Source organism: Notothenia rossii (assembly GCF_949606895.1).
Source record: "Notothenia rossii genome assembly, chromosome: 9".
Taxonomy (NCBI): Eukaryota; Metazoa; Chordata; class Actinopteri; order Perciformes; family Nototheniidae; genus Notothenia; species Notothenia rossii.
This window is the reverse complement of record NC_136907.1, coordinates 47,728,001-47,753,200: the sequence shown is the minus strand read 5'-3', so window position 1 is coordinate 47,753,200 and position 25,200 is coordinate 47,728,001. Positions and strand designations below refer to the sequence as shown.

Below are 25,200 nucleotides of genomic sequence, written 5' to 3'. Positions count from 1 at the left end.
TGACAGAAAAAGTTTGAGAACCACTGCCTTAGACCCTCTGTCCTTAGACCCTCACATGGTACAAGGAAAAACTTCCAGAGAAACCCCACAGTTTAAAGGGGAACATGGAGAAACCTCAGGGAGAGCAGCAGAGGAGGGATCCCTCTCCCAGGACGGACAGACGTGCAATAGATGCCGTGTGTAAATTGAAAAGATAATACATTTGCAACATAGGTAGACCAAATGTTTGGAAATGCATGTGTGTATAATAGGAAGATGAATCCACGAGGATATCCATCCACGACTTAAGATCCAGGACCACAGCCACGACTCAAGATCCAGGACTCGCAATCCATGACACAGGACCGCAGGATCATCCATGACTCCGGATCCCGGCGTATATAGACACCAAAAAGACATTTGGGGAAGCTGGGTTAATCGGAACATGAGAGTACACAGCAGTGTTTCCCACACAATGTTAATACTTGGGCGGGCCGCCCAGGTATATTAAGGCCCGCCCAAGTATATTTCGGACCTTTTTTTATTTTTTGTATCCGTCCGCGAGCGACGCCATCTGCGAGTGATTAACTAATGGACAATGAGCCCGCGCTCTACGTCTCCTGTGCCTGTTCGCTCTGCGGTTGATTAACTAGGGGACAATAATCCCCCCCTGTTCGCTCTGCGATCGATTAACTAGTGTATGATCCCTCGCTCGACACCTCCTGTTCGTGCTGCCATCGCGTGGAGGGAAACGAGAAACGGAGAAGACGACGTTAATTTAGAAGACGCGGACACTAAGGTAAAGTAACTATTTTCTCCTTATTGTGTTGTTGTTTTCTGACTTTGGTAGGAGATTCGAATTATTTGAAGTTAGTGGCAACTAAGAGTGTATTTAACGTAACCAGGCCTGCTTTGCTGCGTGCAAGTTACGTGTGCTAAATTAAATATAAAAAAGATTATAATTCGTTTTCTCTTCGGGCTATGCCAGTTAGAAGGACACAGATTAACTTTAGCTAAGGTTAGACTGTTAATTTCCCCTGCATTACTCCTCAGATATGAGTATTCAAAAATATTTTAAGAGAATACGGCGTGAGGATGAGGAGGAGAGACGAGGAGAGGAGGAGAGACCACAGGTAACTTAGCCAATGTTAGCATTTTGCTTGCAATGGCAATAATAAATGCATAAGTCTCAATAATGATATATGTCGGTTCATTTGACCTGAAATTATACAATTTCAGTCAACAGTGAGTTGCAATGCAGAGACCAAACTAGATTCAAGCTTGTTTTCAATTCTAGCCGGTGGTCAGTGAAGATGCTGGCACAACTAGTCAGAGTACTGAGGGAGAGGCAGCAGGTCCCAGTGTGGTAGAAGCAGCAGCAGCAGGTCTCAGTGTAGAAGCAGGTGCAGGTCCCAGTGTGATACAAGCAGCAGCAGGTCCCAGTGTGGTACAAGCAGGTGCAGGTGAACAAGCAGCACAGTTCCAAGCATCCCAGACACATACACAGACATAGTATAATAGCAAGGAGAACTCTACCATTTAAATGCAGTAATAACAATGCATTATTTTCAGATTCCAAGCATCGCCACTCAGGATGGAACCCTGATTGGCTTAAAATGCCACAGTTCAAGAATTGGCTCTACCTCACCCAGCATGGTATGAATGGCATTTGCAAGTTCATATTTGTAATAAAACTTATTTTTTGTAAGAATTAACACGTTTTTCTTTTTAAAAAGGAATGTTTTGCCGAATCTGCAGGCAACACAAGCCTCCAATAAAGAAAGGCCCCTTAAAACGGGCTTTCATAGAAGCTGGGATTCTTGTTTTCCGCAAGGATTATATCGAGCGCCACATCTCCTCAGAGCCTCATCAATATAGTGTAAAGCATCAGGTCTCACTTGCATCAGGTATATCATTTTTTTATGTAAAGCTAATTTCTGCAACCTATCAACCATGTTTGGCTCATATAATGAATGATGTCTTTGCCCTTGGTCTAGGCTACTCAGTGATGCAGGCTTTTGAGCCCACAGTTATTATGGAGCATGAGGCCATCATAGGTGGATTCAAATGTCTTTACTGGCTAGTAAAGAACGAGATTGCTCACCACACCAACTACCCTAAGCTCTTAAGTTTAGCTCAGCTTTTGGGTTGTGATTACTTTGAAAAGGTGAAGGTAAACCTAGTACAAAATGATGCTTGTGAAACTAAGAACTTTAACCAGCTAAATGTTAAATGATCTCTTTTTCTCAGGTGGATCAAAGAAACAATTATCAATCACACAGAATAGTGGATGAAATGCTGGAGATCCTTGCAGAGATAGTAGAGTCGCCTATTTTGGAAGAGATAAGGTCATCTCAAGCAATCAGCCTAGAGGTTGATGAAACCACAGATGGATCTGTAAACCGCCAGCTGGATTGACATGTTAGGTGGGGTCTTTTTTAAAGGAATGATGTGCATTTAAATAAAGGCCTAGTTAAACTTAATATTTATTAATATGTGTGAAAACCTATACATTTTTATTTTAGACACCTGGATAAAGAGGGTTATGTTTTCAACCACTTCCTTGACCTGGTAACTCTGGAAGATGGGAAAGCTGACAGCGTTGTTGCTGCCATCAAGAGTGTACTACAGAAGAAGGATCTCCCGGTAGACAGGCTCTATGGACTCGGGACAGACGGTGCAGCAGTGATGACGGGTATGGAGTTTATTGTTAAATCTAATGGATTGTGTGAAATGTGTATTGTCAGCTGTTATTAAAGGAAACAAAATGACGCCCTCAACACTGCATTTAATTCTTAAACTTAGGCCGTCTGAATGGAGTGGCAAAGCAGCTCACAGACAGTTTTCCAAAGCTGGTTTCTGTAGCGTGTGCTGCTCACAGACTAGCACTGGCATGCAAAGATGCCTCAAATGCTGTCAGGTATATGGCAAACTTCAGGAACCACCTGCAGGAACTGCACCTATTCTTCAGAAATAGTGCAAATAGGTCAGCCACACTGAGTGCTGCCGCTACCACTCTTGGTCTGAACGACTTGAAAGTCAAGCTGTGTTTTCACCTATTTTCATAATACTATTGTGTTGTCATATTATTTACATATATTTTACTTACCAGTGTTTCTACTTGTTGTTAGGAGGTGAAAGATACAAGGTGGCTATCGCAGCACCTAGCCGTTCAAAACCTCCAGAGGAACCTTCCAGCTGTGCTGGCTGCTCTGGCGGAAGAAGCGAGCACAAGGAAGTGCCCAGTGGCCAAAGGTCTATACACCTTCTGTGCCACATACCGCTTTGTGGCTGCCCTCTACCTTCAGGCAGATGTGCTGCCCCACATTGCAATGCTGTCCAAGGTGTTTCAGAGAGCTGATGTGAACTTTCTCCACATAAAGGAGCAGGTAGATTACAAAGAAATGCATTTGATGCTCCCAGTTATTTGCATTATCCATCCTATTATATTGTTGTCTTTTTCCACATTTAGGTGCCAGTCACACTTGTTACTCCTCCGAGAATTCTGGAGGCAGGCGAGACCCCACTCCCCGGAACGTTCCTTGCTCGCCTACACCAAGACTTGGACAACCCAGGTGGACTTGGGGCGTTTAGCATTGCCGGAGAGGAGGAGAGGATCAGGAGGGGACACGGAATTCTGGAGCGCCCCCGGGAAGATATGTGGGCCAGATTTGTCAGAGATGTAAATACATCCCTTCTTACTTTTACATTCCAATATTTATTTTCCTTGAACTGAAAAATGTATAATATCATTCCAGGTCCTCAAACCTTACATCTGCAGCCTGGAGAGCAACATTGAGAGCAGGTTCCAGCATATTGAAGTGCTGGGGGCCTTCAGTGTCCTGGGTCCAAAGGCAGTTACCTCAAATGATGTAACCAACATTTCAATGTTGCAGACCCTTGCCAACAAATTCATCCCAGGGCAGGATGCCACAGTTATCCAAGAGTGGACCTCCTACAAGCAGCATGTTCTTGAAGGAACATTTAAGGTTGGTAAATACTTAAATTAATATGAACTTGACGGTTAGAATTGCTTGTTTTGACATCTGTAAATGTTTCAATTATACTGTATACTCATTTGCCCTGCCTTGGCTAATCTCTGAAGGACAAGACACAAGCTGAGATCATGCAGCTCCTGGCCAGTGAGAAGGACGAATGGGCAGAAATATACCCAAACCTCAGCCTTCTCTCTTCAGTGGGGTTGGTCATCCCTGTCTCCAGTGTAAAATGCGAGAGGGATTTTTCTACGATGAACAGGGTAAGTGTCATTCCCTGTTGCATGTCATTCTGTATAGTTCATTTAAAACAAACTGTCTGTTTTACAGGTGAAAACTGACATGAGAAACCGACTGAAAGGGGAGCACCTGGCTGCATGTATGCGGATAGCAGTCAGTGGACCAGCACCAGAGGCGTTCCCATACACACAGGCGTTGGAGCTGTTCTTCAACAAACCCAGACGGATTAAGTGCTCTGACAAACAGTGCCATCTTTGTACAAAATGAATATTGCCATACAGTAATGTAGAGTTAATGAATAAACATGTTGTTAAAACTTGTTGTTTGTCACATGTGTTGCACATCACAAAGCCCGCCCCGCGGTCCGCCCGCACCGCGCTCCGCTCGCAGCCCCCCCCCTGGCACCTTCCCCCCCAAGTATATTTCAGATCTGTGGGAAACACTGCACAGGTATAGACAGAGAGAAGGAAGAAGTAAGGTGTCCCCCGACAAACTAAGCCTATATCAGCAAAACTAGGGGCTGAATCTAATCAGCCCTAACTATAAGCTTTATCAAAAAGGAAGGTCTTAAGCGCACTCTTAAAAACGGATAGGGTGTCTGCCGTCCGAACACAAACTGGAAGCTGATTCCACAAAAGTGGAGCTTGATAAGAAAAGGCTCTGGCTCCCATTGTACTTTTAGAGACTCTAGGAACAACCAACAACCCTGCATTCTTGGAACGTAATGCCCTAGTAGGACAGTAGGGTATAATGAGTTCTTTAAGGTAAGATGGCGCCTGCCCATTAAGGGCTTTGTAGGCCAGAAGAAGAATTTTAAATTCTATCCTGTGTTCTATAGGGAGCCAGTGTAAGGCAGCCAGAACAGGAGTAATGTGGTCCCTTTTCCTAACTCTGGTTAGTACACGAGCTGCAGCATTTTGAATCAGCTGAAGCGACTTGACTGACTTCTTGGTACACCCTGATAATAAGGAGTTACAATAATCCAGCCTTGAAGTAACAAATGCATGGACTAGTTTCTCTGCATCGTTTTGAGGCAAGATATGCCTGATTTTTGCAATGTTACGTAGATGGAAGTAGGCGGTCCTTGAAATTGATTTTATGTGGGTGTTAAAGGATAAATCCTGATCAAATATAACACCAAGATTCCTTACAGTCTCACTGGAGGCCAAATTAATGCCATCCATAGTTAGTATATCTTTAGATAATTTGTTTCGTAGATTCTTCGGGCAGAGTACAATAACTTCAGTTTTGGTCGTGTTTAACATCAAAAAATTTAAGGTCATCCACGTTTTTAAGTCCTTGAGGCAGTCTTGAATTTTATTTAGATGATTAATTTCATCAGGCTTGATTGATAAATATAGTTGAGTATCATCCGCATAACAATGAAAGTTTACAGAATGATTCCTTATAATATTGCCTAACGGAAGCATATATAGTGTGAACAAAATAGGTCCAAGCACTGAGCCCTGTGGCACTCCATGGCTAACTTTGGTTTGCATGGAAGATTCATCGTTGACACGTACAAACTGAGAGCGTTCAGATAGATAGGACCTAAACCAGCCTAAAGCAGTTCCCTGTATGCCAACTAAGTGCTCTAGTCTTTGCAATAGGATATCGTGGTCGATAGTATCAAATGCAGCACTAAGATCGAGCAAGACAAGAATAGAGACAAGTCCCTTGTCAGAGGCTATTAGAATGTCATTTGTGACTTTAACCAGAGCTGTCTCTGTGCTATGTTGTGTTCTAAAGCCAGACTGAAAATCTTCAAATAAATCATAGTTTCTTAAGTAATCACACAGCTGTTTTGCGACTGCTTTCTCAAGAATTTTTGAGAGGAACGGAAGATTAGAAATAGGTCTATAGTTGGCTAAAACCTCTGGATCGAGGTTGTGCTTTGTCAGTAACAACACTGAATAATTATCTATTTTAATAACGTTCTCTCAGTAATCACTCAACTACTGTCTTTCCAACAAACAGATTGACTCACTCTCACTATCATCACAATGAAACACGTCCAGAAGAATGTCATGCAAAGCTGCCTGCCTTCCTTCCTTCGACCCTCCCTGAACTGCCTGATTTTTTAATGTTCAATGTTAACCATTTGTGCAGATAGCATTAAGTAGAAAATATGCTAATGTGGCGTTAGCCTACCTCCCGCCCCCTTAGCACCTGGTGGAGGGGGCGATAGGCTACTCTTCAAATGTTTCACAAAATACTTACCATCATGACTACTCTTACTGTTTAACATTTTGGTTTACTTCATGTTAAGGCTAATACAAATGACAAGGCTAAGTAATGTAATGCTAACTAACATGCTCGCTACTAGCTAGGTAGCTAACTTGACTATGTTCCATGCAAAACATGTATATTACCTGATATGTTTGGTCCAACGACTCCTGGTCCTTTCATCAGACGGGAAGCGATAGAACGAGCAAGTGGTATGATCTTTTTTGTGATTACAACCTCGTACAAAGCACACAGGCATCTTGTAAAAGTGAATTTATTGGAGCAATCTCTTATATTTATTGGAGGGAATAAATCAGTCTTCTTCTTCCTCTTTGCTTTGCGAGTCACAACCAGTCTTGGAGCATTATCGCCTATGACATCACTTACGCGACCCAGAATGCATTTGGGATTTGTAGTCTTTCTAGTTGCGTATTTTTCATAGTCTTATATTTCAACAGTTTTACGACAAACTGTGACTTTTTTTACATGGAAATTATTGTTTAAGATTGACAAACATCATATGTGTCATTCGTGGCACAATTCAAACGGGATCAAAAGATAACTTTTCTCTCTCCATTGACTTCAATGTATAATTTTCCGCTTCCGGGGTCCCATCGAGGCTCCCGGAAAGGGAGGGACTTCGCCTCTCTATACTGGTTTTAGGCAGGTCGTAGGCAGGAAGCTGTAAGCTGGAGTCCGAAATTCAGTGCTACATCTGTACTAAAATCCATGTGAAAAAAATTGCTTCTCACTGTTCTCAGGTCAAATATTTATATGTGATTAAAAATGCGATTAATTTAGATTAATTAATTACAAAGCCTCTAATTAATTAGATTAATTTTTTTAATCGAGTCCCGGCCCTAAAAATAATACATAGAAAACTATAATAAAAGGGCATTTTACGGAGGAGGAGCTAAGACGCAAGGAAGGGACGCGAGTGAGGGAAAGGAGGAGGTGAAATAATCAATTGAGATGAACTCATAGGCCCTTTCTCATTTCATCAATTCCCCCTCCTCGACTCCTCGGTCCTCCGGTAGTGACCTGGAAATGAATTTCAGAGCGCCATGTTCAAGGACATCTAATTTCTCTAAATGCACTTCGAGGACCGAAGATCGAGCGTCGAGGAGGCTCTCTGGAGGAGCTCTAACCAAGGATACACAGATGGGTCCTCCACGGCTCCTCCGCGGATGCATTTCTGGGAACAGAGATGTTTCAAAGGGTCGTGACGCACGGCCGGACTTATCTCAGCCAATCACAGCTCTGCATGCATTCCCTGGATATTATTTTATTAACTGCTTTCATCGCGATGCGATGTTTACAGAGAGAACAGCTGTGAGGTCCGTGCAGAAAGCAGAGCAGTGTGTATAATATATATCACTCAGTATAACAGGCCTACTCTCTTTATTTGCTTTAGTTTAGTAGGCTAGATATCTACAAACAAAGAGTCGATATTTTTCTAAAACCATTTAAACATAATAAAATACACAACGGCTGTAGCATGATTATATGCTTTAGGAGCTGTAGTTGTGTGTGGTCCAGTGTGTGCGTAGATGCAGCGGACAGACAGGTCTCAGTTGGTTTAGTGTCCTCTACTTACTTTTAATACTTGTAAATACAACTTTTGGCCCGTAATTTATTTTCCTCATTTTAGCGACCAGAGAGGGGGGGGTATATCCAGTCTCTGATAGTGTTGCGTTATTATGAGAGTGCTCTGTTTGATTCTGAAATTGTATATATTTATATAAATATATACATATATATGTGTGTGTGTGTGTGTGTGTGTGTGTGTGTGTGTGTGTGTGTGTGTGTGTGTGTGTGTGTGTGTGTGTGTGTGTGTGTGTGTGTGTGTGTGTGTGTGTGTGTGTGTGTGTGTAAATGTGTGTGTAAGTGTGTAAGTGTGTGTGTCCACATCTGTAGCCTGTTATTGTCTCATTATACCGTACTGTGACGGAATCAAAGTGAATATATAAGTGGTCATGAACATATCTGTCCATCAGACAGAGGGCTGCTGTGCCTCCTGTCATCATTAATGGACGTCTCTTTAAAATAACTGTTCAGAGGAGAGGAGTTGTCATTTCTCTAACGGCCTGCTGCTTTCCCTCCTCTCTCCTCGGTTCCCCTCCTCGGCTCCTCCGCTCGCATCTCCTGTGGGCGGGACTAAGTCTCGAGGATGGGAGTCGAGGAGGGGAATTAGTGAAATGAGAAAGGGCCCTTGATTTTTTTTCTGTGTTAGAAGAATAACAAATAGTTGAGAGCAATATTGTCAAAAAATGTAATAAAATATTGATGTCATCTATTCTCTCTGTTTCTCATTCTGTCTGTTGTTGGAATTGAAAACAAAGTTATCATATGTTTATCTTGCAGAGCCTCTTCCTCTCTATTTATTTTATCACACAAATTCTGTGTTCTTCATTTTTTGAATGTTCAATACCTGACAAGGTCTGAGATCAGTGGGCGGAACCTCTGAAGTGTGGTCGTTTTGCTCAGAGGATTATTTTTATGGTGACTTCCCCCTTCATATTGTGTCCCTCACGTTTCATCGCCCCTTTCTGTAAAAGTTCCACGTGAAAGGAGTCATTGTGAGGGAAACTGAATATAAGACTGATTTGTTATACTGTATCTGTTGTCAGTAATTAAACGGAGATCGTCTAAACTGTATGCTGGCTCGGGTCTCGTCCATGGACAACACAAAACACAACGCAGAGACCGCTTAACGACACCGGTTACATACATAAATATATACAGACTAAATTGAGGATTAGCGTCACCCCCATGCCTTTGACATTTGACATTCCTGCCCTCCCCCAATAAACACGTTTTTTATTATAAAAAAAAAAAGTTTTTTTTTATTTTTTTTATTATAAATAAACGGTGAACTTTTATACCACGATGTATGAGAAAAAAACAAACAAAAAACAAACATTGAATGTATGAGTAGTATTAGCAATCCCCTTTCAATCACATTAGTATGCATAAAAAGTGACAGATGGACCCGCCCCAATTATGCTAATGAGCTAAGTCCCGCCTCCCTTTGTTTGAGGTGTCACATGTAGGTGTGATATCCTCTGATGTGAGGTGTCATCACACGTAGGTGTGATATGCCCCCCTGTAGTAGTGCCTTTGTTGTCTAATCTAATTAGCCTTAGATGTCTGTCCTTTGATGCCCCTTGTAGTAACGCCTTTGATGTTAATCTATGTGTTAATTAAGGCAGTCTCTTTGATGTTGTGCATGAGACTGTCTCGCACCCCGTCCCCTTCTCGCCCCTTCCTGTCACACCCCCCATGTGAGGGGTGATGTGTTATAGAGAGGCCTGCAAATAACTTTTTTGCCCTGGTTCTCAAAAGAGCATCTGGAGATGTTGCTTGGTGCGCATCCTCTGTATCACGATTGTAAACGAGGGGGGGGGGGGGGGGGTGCTAGTGGAGTATGAAGCCCTCTTTATCGCGAAATGTCAACGGGGGGTGGGTGCGCACCCGTGCCTCGCAGCAGGGAGCGCATGAAGCAGTCGTGCAGCATAGTCACGTGTCTTACCAGTTGTTATGCAACTCGCAAATATCTCTCTCTTCTCTCTTTTCTATCTCTCTCTTCTCTCATGTCTCTCTGTCTCTCTCAATGTTGGTGCGCAAATGCGCTTTTTTCAAATGATCCGGTGCTCCTTTTTTGGCACCAGTTATGTGCAGCCCTGGTTAGGCCTATAGAGTGTAGATGCGATATGTCCCCATGTAGTACAGCCTTTGTTGTCTAATCTAATTAGCCTTTGATGTCTGTCCTTTGATGTGAGGGTTGAGGAGTTATAAAATGCCGGTGTGATATCGCACCGGCATGTTATAAGCCTTTGATGTTAATCTATGCATTGATTAAGACAGTCTCTTTGAAGTTGTGCGTGAGACTGTCTCGCACCCCGTCCCCTCACATCCCGTCCCCCTCTCGCCCCTGCCTGTCATCCCTTCCTGTCACACCCCTCTTCCTTTTGCTGTGAGGCCAGAAGATAGTGGGGGTGGAGTTAGGTAAAAAAAGAAATCTGTGCACTCATTTCCACTCATCAAGTCACCTTTCAAAAAAGAAAAATGGCCAAGACACACATCGATATGGGTTTAATCAGCGAGACGCCTGTAACAACTTACAGCCATCCGTCGGGAGCGCCAATCAAGAAACGGATGCAGTATCTGTGCCGGGTTCAGACCCTCCATCTGAGGCTCTTCATGAAAAATGGAGTCTGGATGTGTGAGACTGTCTCCCCCCGTCCCCCTCACACCACTTATTCTCCCCCGCTTTCTCTCCCCCCTCCTGTCACCCCCTGATTTTTGCTGTTATCCTATGCCAGAAAGATAGAGGGGGTGGGGGGGTGGGGTGGGTGGAGTTAGTTTTAAAAATAAATACACTCAAACTAAATAAACAGCCATTAATTTTCACTCACTAAGTCACTTAAAACTTGTATTGTCCTCTCTAAATTAGATTAGTTTTTTAATATGATTTATGTTAACTAAAGATGTTCTTTTTTTAAGTTGTATGTCTTGTGAACTAATGTGTAATTACTTTATTAACTATAAGGAAGTCTCTTTTATGAAGAGGGGAAATAATAATTTAAAAGATCTTAATGACCCCCTGATCTTGTATTTTTATTATTTAATTACTTCACACAACTTTAAAAGCCCCGATGAAGTTGTTGTTAACTAAGGATGTTCTTTTTGATATTGTATGGCATGTGAACTGGATGTTCTCTTAAGTTGTATGGCTTGTGAACTAATGTTTAATTACTTTATTAACTACAAGGAAGTCTCTTTGAAGAGGGTAATAATAGTTTAAAGATCTTAATGCCTCCTTGATCTTGTCTTTTTATGGTTTGATTACGTTATTAACTATAAGGAAGATTCTCTCACAAAGGAACTGTAAGATACACGTTTATGTATGCCCGAATGGGCTTACTACACGCCTGCCTCCCTGAATCCCTAAAGATCGCAGGGAGAGAACCAGTGCCCATGCCCCACACTCAGACACCTACCCCGTGCAGAGTCTGTGTGGACTAAAGTGTGGAGGGCTACCCTTTCCTGCCGAGCAGCCCTCCAGCCCTGTAAGGGCCCAGCACGCGACCAAGACGCCGCTGTGCATATATCCTCCAGAGTGCGCACGAGCCCGTGTGGGGCAGGCTCTCCCTGTCTGTCCGTAGGCATGTGCAATGCACTCGCAGAGCCAGCCTGCCAGGCGTTTCTTGGACAGAGCTTTCCTGATCACCCCGCCCCCGAAGCACACGAACAGCTGTTCGGTGCGTCTAAGGGCAGCCGCGCGCTCCACATAACATGCTAGCACATGCACCGGGCAGAGGAGGTGCAGTTTAGCTTCCCTGTTCCTACCATGGGGGTGAAGACTAAAATCCCCTAACTAAATAGCCCTCGACCTGAACGCACTCCTTAGGCTCTTGGGCACAAAGGAGGGGTTCGGTGTTCGGAGTGTCGCGCCGCTCCGTTCACCTCGAATCAGTAAACAGCTCAGGTGCACCGACAGAGCGGTTAACTCTGACACTTTTTTTTGGCTGACGTTAAGGCAAGAAGCAAAGCTATCTTCCACAACAGTGCTTTTAGGAAGGAGAGCTCCAGAGGCTCAAATGGTTCTGAGACCAGAGCTTCGAGCTCTAGGGGCAGGTCCCTGCGGGGTGGAGGCGTGCACTACTGGGCGCAGCCTCCTGACCCCCTGTAAAAACCGCAACATCAGTGGTTGACTAAAGGCTGACCTGCCGCAAAATCCCTCATGGCAGGACGAGATGGCTGCTGCATACACTTTCACTGTTGAATGTGCAAGCCCTCTGTCCACCAGTAACTGTAAGAAGGAAAAAATAGAGCCTAACTCAGCCTGTAACAGGCTGTGGTGGATCCAGCTCTAGCTGCCTGGATAGACTGAATAAAACTGTCAGACAATCCACCCTGTCTCAGCCTGTCCCTCTCAGGAGCCTGGAGAGGTTGGCCGAGAGTGGGTAACGCCCCGATTGCACCTGCCTCTTGAGACATCGCCCCCCAGAACTGGGGAACCGCCCAGGGCTGGCCCACCTTCATCTGTGTTATCTCTGAGTACCACGGCAGCCCAACGCGGTCCGGAGCCACTAGGATGACTGACAGACGTTCTCGCCTCACTCTCCCCAGGAGAGGGAGAATGAGACGCAGCGGTGGAAAGGCGTATAGCAGCTTCCTTGGCCATGGCTCGTGTGCAAACGTGTCCACCCCCAAGGGCGGGTCGTCGCTCAGGGCCATGGAGAACCACAGGGCACAGTGGTTGTTGCGCCGGCTGGCGAACAGGTCCACTTCTGCTCTCCCGAACTGGGCCCAGATCTGCTTCACCACCTCTGGGTGGAGCGTCCATTCGCCTGGCAGGGGGCCGCCCCTCGACATGAGGTCGGCCCCCCTGTTCTCCAGTCCCGGGATATGGAGGGCTCTCAGAGATAACACCACCTCTGAAGCCCATAACCGCTGTGGTCAACAAGGCGGTGGAGCGGACTCCGCCCTGCCTGTTGATATAAGCCACTGTGGTGCTGTTGTCGCTCCTGACCATTACATGTCTCCCTTGAATTAGGGCCATGAAATGCTGGAGGACTAACACTACCGCCAGTAGGAGGTTGCTGTGTCGAGACTCTGTTAGAGCCCAGCGCCCACCTATAGCCCTCTTCAGGCAGGTCCCTCTCCGTGAACACTGTAATGTAGGAGGTCATCCGTCCCAGTGGAGACCCCCTCCGGAGGTGATCCGGGGACCCCCAAAACCGGAGGTTGCCCTCCACTGAGGGGGGGATGGTCACCAGCTGCCGTTTGTGCCTCTTGGGATCCAAACGCAGGCTGGAGAACCACCTCTGCAGGCGGCACATATGCAGTAACCCCAGCGGGACCACAATGTGAGCAGCCGCCATGAGACTCAAAGTCTGCATGACAGTTAAAGCTGTCACTGTCGCCCTCTGTCGCAGCCTGTGAACCGCCCGGAGAAGGGACGTACTTCTGCCCTCTGACAGGGTGGCGCGTAGCGTGCCTGCATCGAGCACCACTCCCAACTACAACGCCTGTTTGTGAGGTATGGGGGTGCTCTCTTTTCAATTGATTGCAAAGCCTAATTTGGTTAGGTGTGTGATCAATAGTGCTGTGCAAAACATTGCCTGTTCCCGGGACACAGCCATGACTATGAGGTCGTCTAGTAAAAGAAAACTCTCATGCCGTGTGCGTGCAGCGGTTGAAGCGCTGTGCCACACATTTGCTGAATGTGTGTGGGGATAGGGAATAGCCGAACGGCAGCCTGTTGAACTCGTAGGCTATCCCCCGGAAGGCAAAATGCAGATACTTTCTGTGCTCTGGAGCAATTTCTACATGAAAGTACGAGTCTTTCAGGTCGATGGTGGTGAACCAATCGCCTGGCTGCACAAGCCCGAATAACTGTTTCATAGTTAACATGCGGAATTTCCTGCAAGAAATGTGGCGATTCAGGACGCGGAGATCTAGAAAAGGTCTGAATTCCCCTGTCTTCCTGAGAACCAGGAAGTACATGGAATAAAGATAATTTTCTCTGTGCTGAAGGTGCACAACAGACACAGCCTGTTTCTGTACCAGAGCCTGAATCTCTGCTGATAGGAAACACATCTCCTCCTGGGAGGACAGATTTACCTCTTGCATGCCCATACAAAGAGGTGGGTGTGAGACACCCACAAGACAGTGGTCCATGTGATACAGTGGTACAGTGTATAGACATGTGGTACAGTGGGACGCTGCAAAACTGGAGTGAATAGCCCCGTTTCAGCATCCTGTCCCTCCACCTTGTTAGCACACAGCTGAGTTTCCAGTCCCCAGAACATTGTGTTAATGGACAAGCCCTGAGCTGTGGGGCCGCAGCTATGAAGCTGTGATACTCTCTGGTGACCCGTTCTGCCGCATAACTCCCCGCGAAGGAAAGATTTGCCCATGGGTTGACACAGAAAGGGCCGATTATTTACTGACGACCCTGAACGCACCGCCGCACGCTCTTGTTTGAGCATGCGCTCCACCCTAATGCTGTTCTCACCACTACGGTAAACAGCATTAATCGGAGTCTTTATAGGCATAGTGTGTTTTACTAAGGTCCCTGAACGTACCGCCCCGTGCTCTTGTGTGAGTGCGGGATCCGGCATAATGCAGCCTTTACCACTACGGTAAACTGCATTGGAGTCTTTGCTCTAGGCGTAGTGTGTTCTCTGACAGTAATACACCGGCCATAATGTCCCTGTACCCGTATAGTGCTCTCCTTTAGATAGCACGGTTTATCTCTTTCATCTGCACATGCCCACTAGCCACCTCCTTTACAGGAGCTACAGCTGGGGAAGCGAATGGGGAATTTGTACGGTTAACATTGTGTGTAAGTGCGTCTCTTGAACCCACACAGTGCTTTGACAGCACCCGATTTATTCTACTCGTGTGCACACGCCCACCTGCTGACTCCCTATACTGGGGTTTACAGCAGGGGCGGGAAGTGTAGGACAGTGTTTCTTCCTCTGGGGATGGGCAAGAAGCAGCCACGCTGCGACTACTCCTCATCCCGTGAGCAAGGAGATTGATCCAAAGAGCCCTTCCGTAAACACGGGGGCTCCCAGGAGATCAACACGATCCTCTTTGGAAAGTGCCACGCGGCGTGATATCCCAGGGACATCACACGGCGGGCAGTGGCGGCGGCCTGTGATGAAGTAGGGTCAACACTATATCATGTGAAGCCACCGAGCACCGCTCCCCGGGGGAACCGGACCTGGGGCAAGGCCCGTGGACCAAGCTACTTATTCGGCCTTGCGGCCCAATAATCGCTCTGACCTGGTGAGGCGGGGGCATCTCTAGCAATGAGTGAGTAGCCCACACACCCGCCGCCATGATCATCATCCAGGGAGAGTACAGCCCTGGGTGGTGGACTTCCATGGACGCCAGACCCGGAAGGAATGGCGAACGTGAATCGCACCACCTCTGCCATATCCTGGTCCCCCAAACACTCGAAGCAAAGGTGGTATCGGCACCTGCTATTTCAGCCAGGGCAGGAAGGACAGGCCCGGGTCTCTAGCAGTGGCGACTCCCTGAAGGTATCATAACTCTTTCTTCTTCTTTCAAACGTCTCAGTCTCTCGTGGAATCACTTCCGCTGCTGAAGAGAAAATGATGATAGTCAGGAGGCGAGGCCTCCTTTTATACGGTGTGATGCGCGCACATTCAGGTAGGCCCGCCCAAGGCCGGCTAGGTCTATAGAAGTCTCAGTGGGAGAATTCTCGCAGGGTAAGGTAGTACCCATAGAGTCCAGTAGAGGGCGGAGCCTGTGAGAGATATAACTGGATCGTTAACCAGGGAGATTGTTTTCAGGAAAGAAGCACACTTTTGCCACTGCATGGTACCACAACAGACCATGGCTGGAATATTCGTTAAAAGCAGACGCAGCCTTTTGTTTCCCCTGTAGACAGTTTAAAGTAAATATGTCTTCATCTGATGCAGCTTTTACTGTCAAAGGTTTTTGCGACTGGAAACACGCATTAGAGACTGATAAAGGACTGCTAAGGCATGCCGCATCAAAAGAACACATTTCATGTGAGAGTTTGTGGAGAGAGAGACAGATACGCAAGGAAACAAATAAGGAAATTAGTACTTTGGTGCACATCAGCTGGCACGGTACCATTATTACGTGTCAGCTGTCATTGATATTATAGCTTTTTTAGCTGTCAACCAACTCCCTCTCAGAGGTGACCACGATTCACTCCACAGCATGTCCGAGTCAGGCAGTGGGCTCTTCCTATCGCTGTTTGAGTATATGCTGCACAAAGATGCAGAGTTGGCCAAAATAATGGAAAGCATTCCCCACACAGCAACATACACCTCTCACGACATGCAAAATGCCATAATAGAACTAACAGCAGTTAATCGTCTCCGTCTCTACTATTTCTCTCCGAGTGCAACGATGAGGAAGCTGCCATCCTTAACCAGTGTGTGCCTTGCTCGTGATTTACCAATGTTTGTGCTGCCACGCACACAATGTTTCAAAAGTGGTTTCTATGTTGCCCTTTATTTGTGTATGTATTTGCGATAAGTGTGCGTCTTTGCGCAATGCTGTTGGCCTTGCTGTTTGTTATATATTGTGCCGCAGGCCCGCTGCACATGACGGTTTTGTGTCCCCTCCCATGAAAATAATATGCCCTCCCTTTAGATTTGTTCTGGCGCCGGGTCTGGTCACCCCCCATCCTTTTCTGGAAGCTTTCCGCAACAGGGGTCTATCGTGTCACAAAGACCCTCATCCAGCTCCCATCTTAACCAATTACACACTCAACATGTGATGCTTTGATGCTGAGAGTGTGTTCTCCCGAGTTGGGAGGGTTAGGAATTACATTACAATTACAAGTGACCTGCAAAAATCAGTAACCTAATATAAGTTTCCCAATATAAAGGTAATGTGATAAAATATTGCAAAAAGAAACGATAGGATGTTTTTTTACGTGTATTATGTAAGACAACAGAACAATGTAACCTTGGAAAAAGAAGAATTAAGATATTTAGTAGCAAAAATGTGTCCTCTTAAATGATAGGCTAGGCCTACAGAATATTATAGTTTACAAATGCTTTTTGGTTTAGCACAATATTTAAAAGCAAGTACAATATTTTTGTTTAAATAGGTAATATTCTGCTCATTTTCAGGTTCATATCTGTATTCTGTGCCTCGACTGTGACATGTCTCCATGCTTCAATGTTCAAAAAGCTCTTTATTTTTCTCATACTGCTTGTGCTGCAGCCATGGGCGTAGGAAGCATCCTGAATGTGGGGGGGACATTTGTAACGGGGGGTTTGGGGATCCACCCCAGCGATTTTTTTTTATAGATTTCCTGTATTCTGGTGCATTTTAACAGGTGGTTTGATACTTTTATGTGGCTATACTAGCATGAGGAAAATGATGGGTACATTTTGTAATTTCATCCAGTAGTAAAGAAAGGAAAAATATTTGATTATTAATTCAGAGCCGTCTTTGAATTAATAAAAAGCAGTTTAAATGCAATTTTTTTGTACATTTATATACAACAATAATTATTTGTGAGTGTATTGAGAGATATTGTTGTGGAGAGTCATTTATATATAAATTGCAAAATACATTTGTGAATCCTTCTGTGAGCATTTATAAATATTGAGACTGATCTGACTCCATACGGATGTTAAGTTCACCTAGGAATGGTATCGACTTAAATGTTCAAATAAATGTTGCTCTTCTGTCTATATTGGTCATATGATGCCCCTTGACTGAAATGTTTCTTGTTCAATATCCCCACTGATTTCCTTAACATTCTGGGATGAGAGTCCACATCACAATTTACTCTTTACTTTACTTTACACTTTAAACTGTCATTTCCCTTTCATCACTCACCTCAGCAATGGACCTCTCTCCACTGTCCCTGTATTCTGTCTCTGACTCACTCTCAAGTGCCTAGATGTCAAGAGAGGTGGTGAAGTGATCATTATTAATTGAGCAGTATACTCTTTCACATTGAATCATAACAAGTTATACTGAATGTAAATACAACTGACTCTAAAGTAAGTCCCAGTCTGTGACATTGGACATTTTGAAGACTCAAAGCCCCAAGCAGTAGGTAGAATATTAGCTAGTCAATGTAATGTGCACAGAAAATAAATAGTTAACTGAATACTGGGATGGATATTGCCTATAAGCATTCAGTAAAACATAAACACACACAAAAATATTCTGAATGATAAGAAGTATAATTAAAACATAATGCACATTACCATTTTGAGAGAGAGTACCGAAGTTAAAGAACTCAGAAAATAATCTCTTATCGAACTGAGGCTCCATTAAAGCACACTGACTGCGTCTCTACATGGACATCAGGGTGTTTACATGAGCACATAGAGTTCGGGTTATTCCTGTTCCCTGTTTACATGATAATTACTAGTAACCTGGCATTTCGATGCCTTTTCTCATCTAAACTATTCAGTATTTGTATCTCTGTTATGGTTTAGGTATTTTGCTTTCTCCTCCTCCCCTCTGTCTTCTCTCTCTCTCTCTCCTGTGCAGTGTGGTGATCGTTAGAAGGCTCAGCTGGTTCACAATGAGGAGCACCTGTACTCATCTAATCAACTCCTCCATAAAACCCTGGTCATGTTCACACTCCAGTGCCAGATAATTCCGTCTCACTTGGTAGATCTGAACGTCGTATTATCCAAGCTTAGTGTGATTTTCTCTTGCTGTTTTTGTTGAAGAGTAACCTCGTTTTTTGTTTGTCTGCTCGAGCCAGCCTGAGTCCTGCCGCCGCCACCAGTGTGAAATAGATCCACCTTCATTTTGTGGATTGTTTTTTAGTTGCTCCTTTTTTCCTTTATTAAACTTTGTTAAAAGACTGAATCCATCTGGTCTCTGCCATTGTAGGTCCTGAACTTTTGACCCAGCCCTAACAGAATTATCTGGCCAAAAAACATGGACCCGGCAGAGACTGATTTTTTTTAGGCAGGCCCTGTCCTCACAGGGGGTGCTCGTGGGTCAGCACGAGTCCATCCTGAGAAGCTTGAATGTAAAACTTGACAAACTCACGGCGGGTATGATTCAGCTGAGCGGCCGCATGGAAGACGTGGCGACCCGGCTTACCCAAGATCCTGTTCCATTCCCTCCAGCTCCTTCTCCCGTTTCACCGTCTGCTCATCCAGCAACACTGAGTCCAGGTTTCCGGGAGCCACATATCCCCATAGGTATTCAGGTAATCCAGGGACATGCAGCCAATTTCTTCATCAGTGCTCGTTAGTTTTCAGTCAGCAGCCAGTTACATATGCCTCTGATCAGTCTAGAGTAGCATTTGTTATTAGCCTTCTTTCTGAGAGCCTCCGCTTGGTCGCTGGCAGTTTCTTCTAACAAGCCTTGCCTGTGTTCAGATTATAATGCTTTCTCCGGAGAGCTGCGTAAGGTTTTTGACCTACCTGTTAGGGGTAAGGAGGCAGGCAGCCAGCTTCTCTCTCTCCGTCAAGGAAGAGACTCAGTTTCCCAATATGCCCTTGATTTCCGTATTTTAGCTGCAGAGTGTACTTGGGACCAAGCGGCTTTACAGAGTGTGTTTTAAGAGGGATGGCGGACGAAATCAAGGACGAATTAGCCGCAAGGGACGAGACTTCCGACTTAGAGGAGTTAATTAGTCTGGCTATTCGTCTAGATAACCGGTTGAGGGAGAGACGTAGGGAGAGGTCAGTCAGGCAGAGGGCCTTCTTCCCTTCCCCCCTTTCCTGTGTGTCACCAGCTGTTCCTCGCCCACCTCCGGAGCCCGCCAGTGTTTGTTTGCCGTTCTCGCCAGCATCTCAACCCACGCCTCACCAGGAGGAGCCCATGCAGATCGGTCGGATGAAGTTGACTGAAGCAGAGCGCCAACGCAGGTTCCGTCTGAGGTTGCACTGCGGACAAGGTTGTACTGCGGACAAGGGGGTCATTACATCGTGGGGTGTCCCGAGATGCCAAAAGAGCGGGCTCATCAGCCATAAGGGGAACGCTGGTGAGCCATTCTTCCATTTCCTCATCCCCTGGTCGTCTTATTCAAATCCCAGGTATGTTACAGGACACATATCTCCTCCAGATCCTCATTGATTCTGGTGCTGATGACAATTTCATTGACTCTGGCATCATCTCTAAGTTGTCCATTCCCACCGTTGAACTGGCTAATTCCAAAGAAGTGTTAGCATTAGATGGGAGACTATTAGCTGAGGTCACGCACCGCGCAGCTCCCTTTACGCTGACGATATCCGGTAATCATCAAGAGACTGTAGAACTTTTTGTTATCTCCTCTCCGCTGTCACCTTTTGTACTCGGTTTACCCTGGCTAAAGGTTCATAATCCCCCGATAGATTGAGCAACTGTTTCCATTACTGGTTGGAGTAATCACTGCCACTCACAATGCCTAGGATCAGCTAAAACTGGATTTTCTTCCCCTAGCCCAGCTGAGGAGGTCGATATCTCATCTGTTCCTAGCGAGTACCATGACCTTAAACTTGTGTTTAGCAAGGATCGTGCCCTCTCTCTGCCACCACATAGGCCCTATGACTGCGCTATTGAGCTGCTCCCTGGTGCCCTCTTACCCACAAAAAAACTGTATAACCTCTCCAGGCCGGAGAAAGAGGCCATGGAGAAGTATATTGGGGAATCCTTGTCCACTGGCATCATTCGTCCTTCTTCTTCGTTCTTCTTCGGCTTCGCGTCGGGCCGAACCACGCCCCTTAGCTGTGATATAATGAGCATATACCACGGCCTGTTGTGAGCTATTGCTTAATTATACCAAATTCAATAAATAGATGGGATGTGTTAGAAATTAAAATCAATGTTTTATGGCATAATTTAGTTTAAACATACCGTCAGTTTAAATGCTGTTTTTTACTGAAAAAGAAGAAGTTCTCGCGCACAATGATGATTGATGTCAAGCTTTTATTCTGAAAATCCTTCATCTCCGGTTAGCATTTAGCATGTGGCTAATATTCCTTTCCCTATAGAGGTGAATTTCGAAGTGAAATGACACGGAGTGACGCACACCGAAACCTAGTGATTTTAACACTACAACTATAGACGTTGAGATATTATTATTACTGAATATTAAAATGAAGGTAAAGTTTATTGTAGTAAGTTTTGTTTACAGACGTGGGTAGCATGACAACCTCCGGGACTACCGTAAATTATAACTGTCGTAAAGTATTTCCAGTGTTTTTAAAGTATTGAATGACAGCGTTAAAAATGTATTAAATGAAAAGTCATGAAAGAGATAAGGAGGAGAAAAGGTGTGTTTAGTTATGTATTGAATCTACAATGTCAAAATCCTCTGTTATGTGCGATATCGGACATTGGTGAAAGGGGGGCGGAAGATTATGCCACAGCCGCCATTTAAGAGGAGGAGCCAAATTAGATATATAGTCGGGTGACGGAGCCTTGTGGGGTCTCTTCTAGGCTTGGGCGGTATGACGGTATACCAGGGTATTTCGAAATCCCGTCGGTATGATTTTCAATACAGTGACGTCACAGACTGTGCGCCAAATCACAGATGCGTTTCATTCTATTACACTGACACAGAGTTTTGACAGGGACGACATTGGTTGTAATGCACAGCACGCGCCAGCAGAGGGCAGGGGAGGGCAGTCCGTCTTTCCCACTCTCAGAGCTCAGCACAGAGCTGAGCTGAGCAAGATGGCGGCAGCATTTGCCGGCCCCGAACTCGGAGAACTAGTAAAAAAGAAAAATGCCTCTGCGCCTGTTTGGGACTATTTTGGGTTTACTCCCAATGACTTCGCCAGTGACTTCATCCAGCACAACGAGAGACAGAGGCACTTCTTTGGGAATGTTTAAGACGGGGTGAGTGAGTGTTGACATTTTTTAATCCTATGCAACTGGTTGATGGTTTTGTAGTCGAGGTCGGACGGTTTTAAAAACGAAAGCATTTACTTGATAAACATTCACGCGAGTAATCCAATGAATCAAATGGAAATAAGGTTAACACATGCACGGAATAATATTGCCAAACTAGTTATTAGTTAGTTTATTCAATAAGTCAAGTATTTACTCCCGGGAAAATCTTTATATATGATGATATATTGTTAACTTAGCTCACAATGGAAACAACGTTGGACATCTACAAACGCGTCCTGTATCCGATCTCAAAATGTGCCATTTGCACAATGTGTCATGTATGCAGCCCTTGTTTTGCACTTGCGCGCACGTCGCGGCACTTTGCGAGCGTCTACCGGCTCGGGCTGCATTTTACACCGAACATATAATATACAGTTCGAAACATCTATTTGCCGCCGTTCGAATGCCACCTCACTCAAGTCCACCCAAATCATACCGTCATATAGCCTACCGTATACCACGGTATGATGTCAGCAAGGTGTGATGGTATGAAAAAAATTATACCGCCCAAGCCTAGTCTCTTCTGCTCGGCCGACACTGCGAGAGGGAGCTTTTCTCTTCCCTCTCTCTGAACCATCTTCTGCTTGTAACATTACCGCGCCATTTTAATTAAAGTACCCATTTGAACCTTCTCAGAGACTCCATTGGTCTCCTTACTTTTAAAGCTTCTTTCCTGGACGCGAGAATAACGAACAAAGCTATCAATTGGCTGACCCTGAAGACGTGATCTCGTTACACCGGGAGAGACTAACAACCAGCTGTTCGCCGGGGACGCGGGCATCCGTTCAAACACACAACAGAGCTCAAAACCAAGGGGTGAGGAGAAGCCTGTTATATCAAATTCTTCAATGGATTAAGTAGGAAATATTAGATTTGTGTGTTTGATGGCGGCCAGCGGATCCTGAAAATAGCTGTGCATTTAATGTTAAAACAACCTAAATTTATAAAACATAAGCATCCTATAACTTGTGGCGTTGCTCTGTCACAAGCAGGGCGAGTTCACATTTTCTTTTATTCTTCTACAGCAGAGGTGCCCAGTACGTTGACCGTGGGAGCAATGCTGGTAGATCGCGCATTCATAAAAAAAAAAAATCCAGCTCCGTTAAAATAGACAAAACAGGTTTTGATCCCTCCTCCCTTGGCCTCCCTGCCACTTAATTCAGGAGTTTACTTGATTGACAGAAAAAGCGACCTATCGATTTCCAGTCTGTTAACCCAGAATACAAAGCGATACAAAATCAGTCAAGTGCCGGGAAAACTCAAATTAAGTTAGAGACAAACAAGAGACTAACAACAAAATGAGTGCGGGAACGAGCAAAAAGCTAAAGACATACCACTTCCACACAGAATGGGAGGAAGAATATTTTTTTGTGATGTCACATTCAAAGGTTATTTGCCTTATTTGTAAAGCAAGCGTCGCTCTGCCAAAGAAAGATTAAGTGGAGAGGCATTATCGGAGTGTTCACAAGGCATTTGACAGCGACTTCCCTCCGAGTAGCGAGTTGAGAAAGAGAAAGGTCATGTATTATTGCTACACAAACATTATCTCGCAGTCTTAGTGTCGCCAACTCGTTTCTAACATGCAAAAAGACAAACAAATGCGTCTATGGTCGGTGTATTTTCGACCTTTCCAATCCAGACGAGATCTTTCTCTCCCGTCTGTGTGCGAGGGGGCGGGGCAGTTTACACACACACGCAGCTGCTACATGCAGCAACACACAGAGGAGATGGCGGAGAGAAGCGCTCCAAGGTGTGGTTAAATGTTACCCGTCTTGAGGTGGACAATAATAATAATAATAATACATGGGACTTTTGCTCCTTGCCAAGAGAGTTTAGCATGTAAGGGCGGTAACACGAGCAATTTGTCTAAACATTTAGCAAAAGTGCACCACATTCAGACAGAGGAATGCACCGGGTTCATGCCCGGCGCCGTGGGAGGGCCAGGGAGGGCCAGGCCCTCCCATTTGACATTCCTGCCCTCCCCCGATTTTATTTATTTTATTTTTTTAATTATAAATAAACGGTGAACTTTTATGCCACGATGTATGTGATCTCAGATAGTAAACAAATAAAAAATCGCAGGCTACCTCGAATAAATTCATGTGTCTGTTGTGATTTGTGATTCGTCCACATTTAGACCAATCACAGCGTCACACTGCCGCCTATTCTGGATTTGTTTATTGTGCATTCTGTAGACTCCCATTTCTGTTTGAATTACAAAATGGACATCAGAAATTGGCTTAAAAGGTCTAAGGTTTTATTAAAACAAAATAGCGGTGAAAGAACTGCAGCCGATGGTGCTGTTGGCGACCCGTTGCAGCAGCATGCCTTAATGTCACAAGCTTAACCTCGGCAAACCCCGGGGCTCAGGCACTCCGAGGCACAGCTCCTTGTGCCCCTACCATCACCACCTGCGTTGCCACACCCTGTACCAAACCCGCCAGCATCCTACTCCTCCTCCGTGCCGGTGCCTCCACTACAGACGCTAACTTGCAGCACATCATACAGGTAGGCTACTTTTGGGCCAGCAACCGCTCAAAGACCAACAGCCCCAGGTGATCTTGGGGTGTAATAAACGTTAATAAACCCAACCAGGTGAAACTGGATCGTTATCCAGGGAGATTGTTTTCAGGAAAGAAGGCCACTTTTGCCATGGTACTACAACAGACCATGGCTTGAATATTCGTTAAAAGCAGACGCCACCTTTTGTGTCCCCTGTAGACAGTTTAAAGTAAATACGCCTTCATCTGATGCGGCTTTTACCTTCAAAGGTTTTTGCGACTGGAAACACACATTACAGACTGATAAAGGACTGCTAAGGCATGCCGCATCAAAAGAACACATTTCATGTGAGAGTTTGTGGAGAGAGAGACAGATACGCGAGGAAACAAATAAGGAAATTAGTACTTCGGTGCACACAGATCAGCTGGCACGGAACCGTTATTACGTGTCAGCTGTCGTTGATATTATAGCTTTTTTTTTTAGCTGTCAACCAACTCCCTCTCAGAGGTGACCACGATTCACAGCATGTCCGAGTCAGGCAGTGGGCTCTTCCTATCGCTGTTTGAGTATACGCTGCACAAAGATGCAGAGTTGGCCAAAATAATGTTCTAAGTTAGCTCGGCTCATACTTGCCAAACTTGAGACCTCAGAAATCGGGAGCATTTCAAAATGCATAATGGGGGGGGGGGGGTGCTACAGATGTAGCACTGAATTTCAGACTCCAGCTTACAGCTTCCTGCCTACGACCTGCCTAAGACCAGTATAGAGGAATGTTAAGCCCTCCCACTATTTTCCAAGAGGGCGTTGCCGGATTTTCAATTTCAGGTTTTAACCAGGAGATGGCGCTTCATTCACAAATACAGAAAGACAA

The 25,200-nt window shown here is 45.2% G+C and overlaps 3 protein-coding genes across 3 annotated transcripts; all 3 read left to right on the top strand.

The window, feature by feature from the left end:
- Positions 1 to 443: 443 nt before the first annotated feature.
- Positions 444 to 3,047, top strand: LOC307020944 (zinc finger protein 862-like; the record flags this gene model as incomplete). Its single annotated transcript, XM_079652640.1, has 4 exons — positions 444 to 778; positions 1,033 to 1,112; positions 2,505 to 2,674; positions 2,785 to 3,047. The coding sequence occupies exons 2-4, from the start codon at positions 1,075 to 1,077 to the stop codon at positions 3,045 to 3,047; spliced, it is 471 nt and encodes a 156-aa protein (XP_079508766.1). The 5' UTR covers positions 444 to 778; positions 1,033 to 1,074.
- Positions 3,048 to 3,090: 43 nt separating this feature from the next.
- Positions 3,091 to 4,485, top strand: LOC307020943 (uncharacterized protein). The gene is made up of 5 exons (XM_079652639.1): positions 3,091 to 3,368; positions 3,452 to 3,661; positions 3,738 to 3,968; positions 4,085 to 4,237; positions 4,305 to 4,485. Exons 1-5 carry the CDS (start codon positions 3,312 to 3,314, stop codon positions 4,479 to 4,481), a joined length of 828 nt encoding a protein of 275 aa, XP_079508765.1. The 5' UTR covers positions 3,091 to 3,311; the 3' UTR covers positions 4,482 to 4,485.
- Positions 4,486 to 18,613: 14,128 nt separating this feature from the next.
- Positions 18,614 to 21,086, top strand: LOC307020733 (uncharacterized protein). The gene is made up of 2 exons (XM_079652260.1): positions 18,614 to 19,987; positions 20,373 to 21,086. Exons 1-2 carry the CDS (start codon positions 19,518 to 19,520, stop codon positions 20,692 to 20,694), a joined length of 792 nt encoding a protein of 263 aa, XP_079508386.1. The 5' UTR covers positions 18,614 to 19,517; the 3' UTR covers positions 20,695 to 21,086.
- The last annotated feature ends 4,114 nt before the right edge of the window (positions 21,087 to 25,200 follow it).

Excerpts from the sequence above, each read along its gene's own strand:
- LOC307020733 (XM_079652260.1), top strand. The coding sequence starts at position 19,518 with ATGGCGGACGAAATCAAGGACGAATTAGCCGCAAGGGACGAGACTTCC. Across the intron at positions 19,988-20,372 it reads TCGTCTTATTCAAATCCCAG|CCCAGCTGAGGAGGTCGATA; the intron begins GTATGTTACAGG and ends TTCTTCCCCTAG.
- LOC307020943 (XM_079652639.1), top strand. The coding sequence starts at position 3,312 with ATGCTGTCCAAGGTGTTTCAGAGAGCTGATGTGAACTTTCTCCACATA. Across the intron at positions 3,369-3,451 it reads TTCTCCACATAAAGGAGCAG|GTGCCAGTCACACTTGTTAC; the intron begins GTAGATTACAAA and ends TTCCACATTTAG. Across the intron at positions 4,238-4,304 it reads ATTTTTCTACGATGAACAGG|GTGAAAACTGACATGAGAAA; the intron begins GTAAGTGTCATT and ends TCTGTTTTACAG.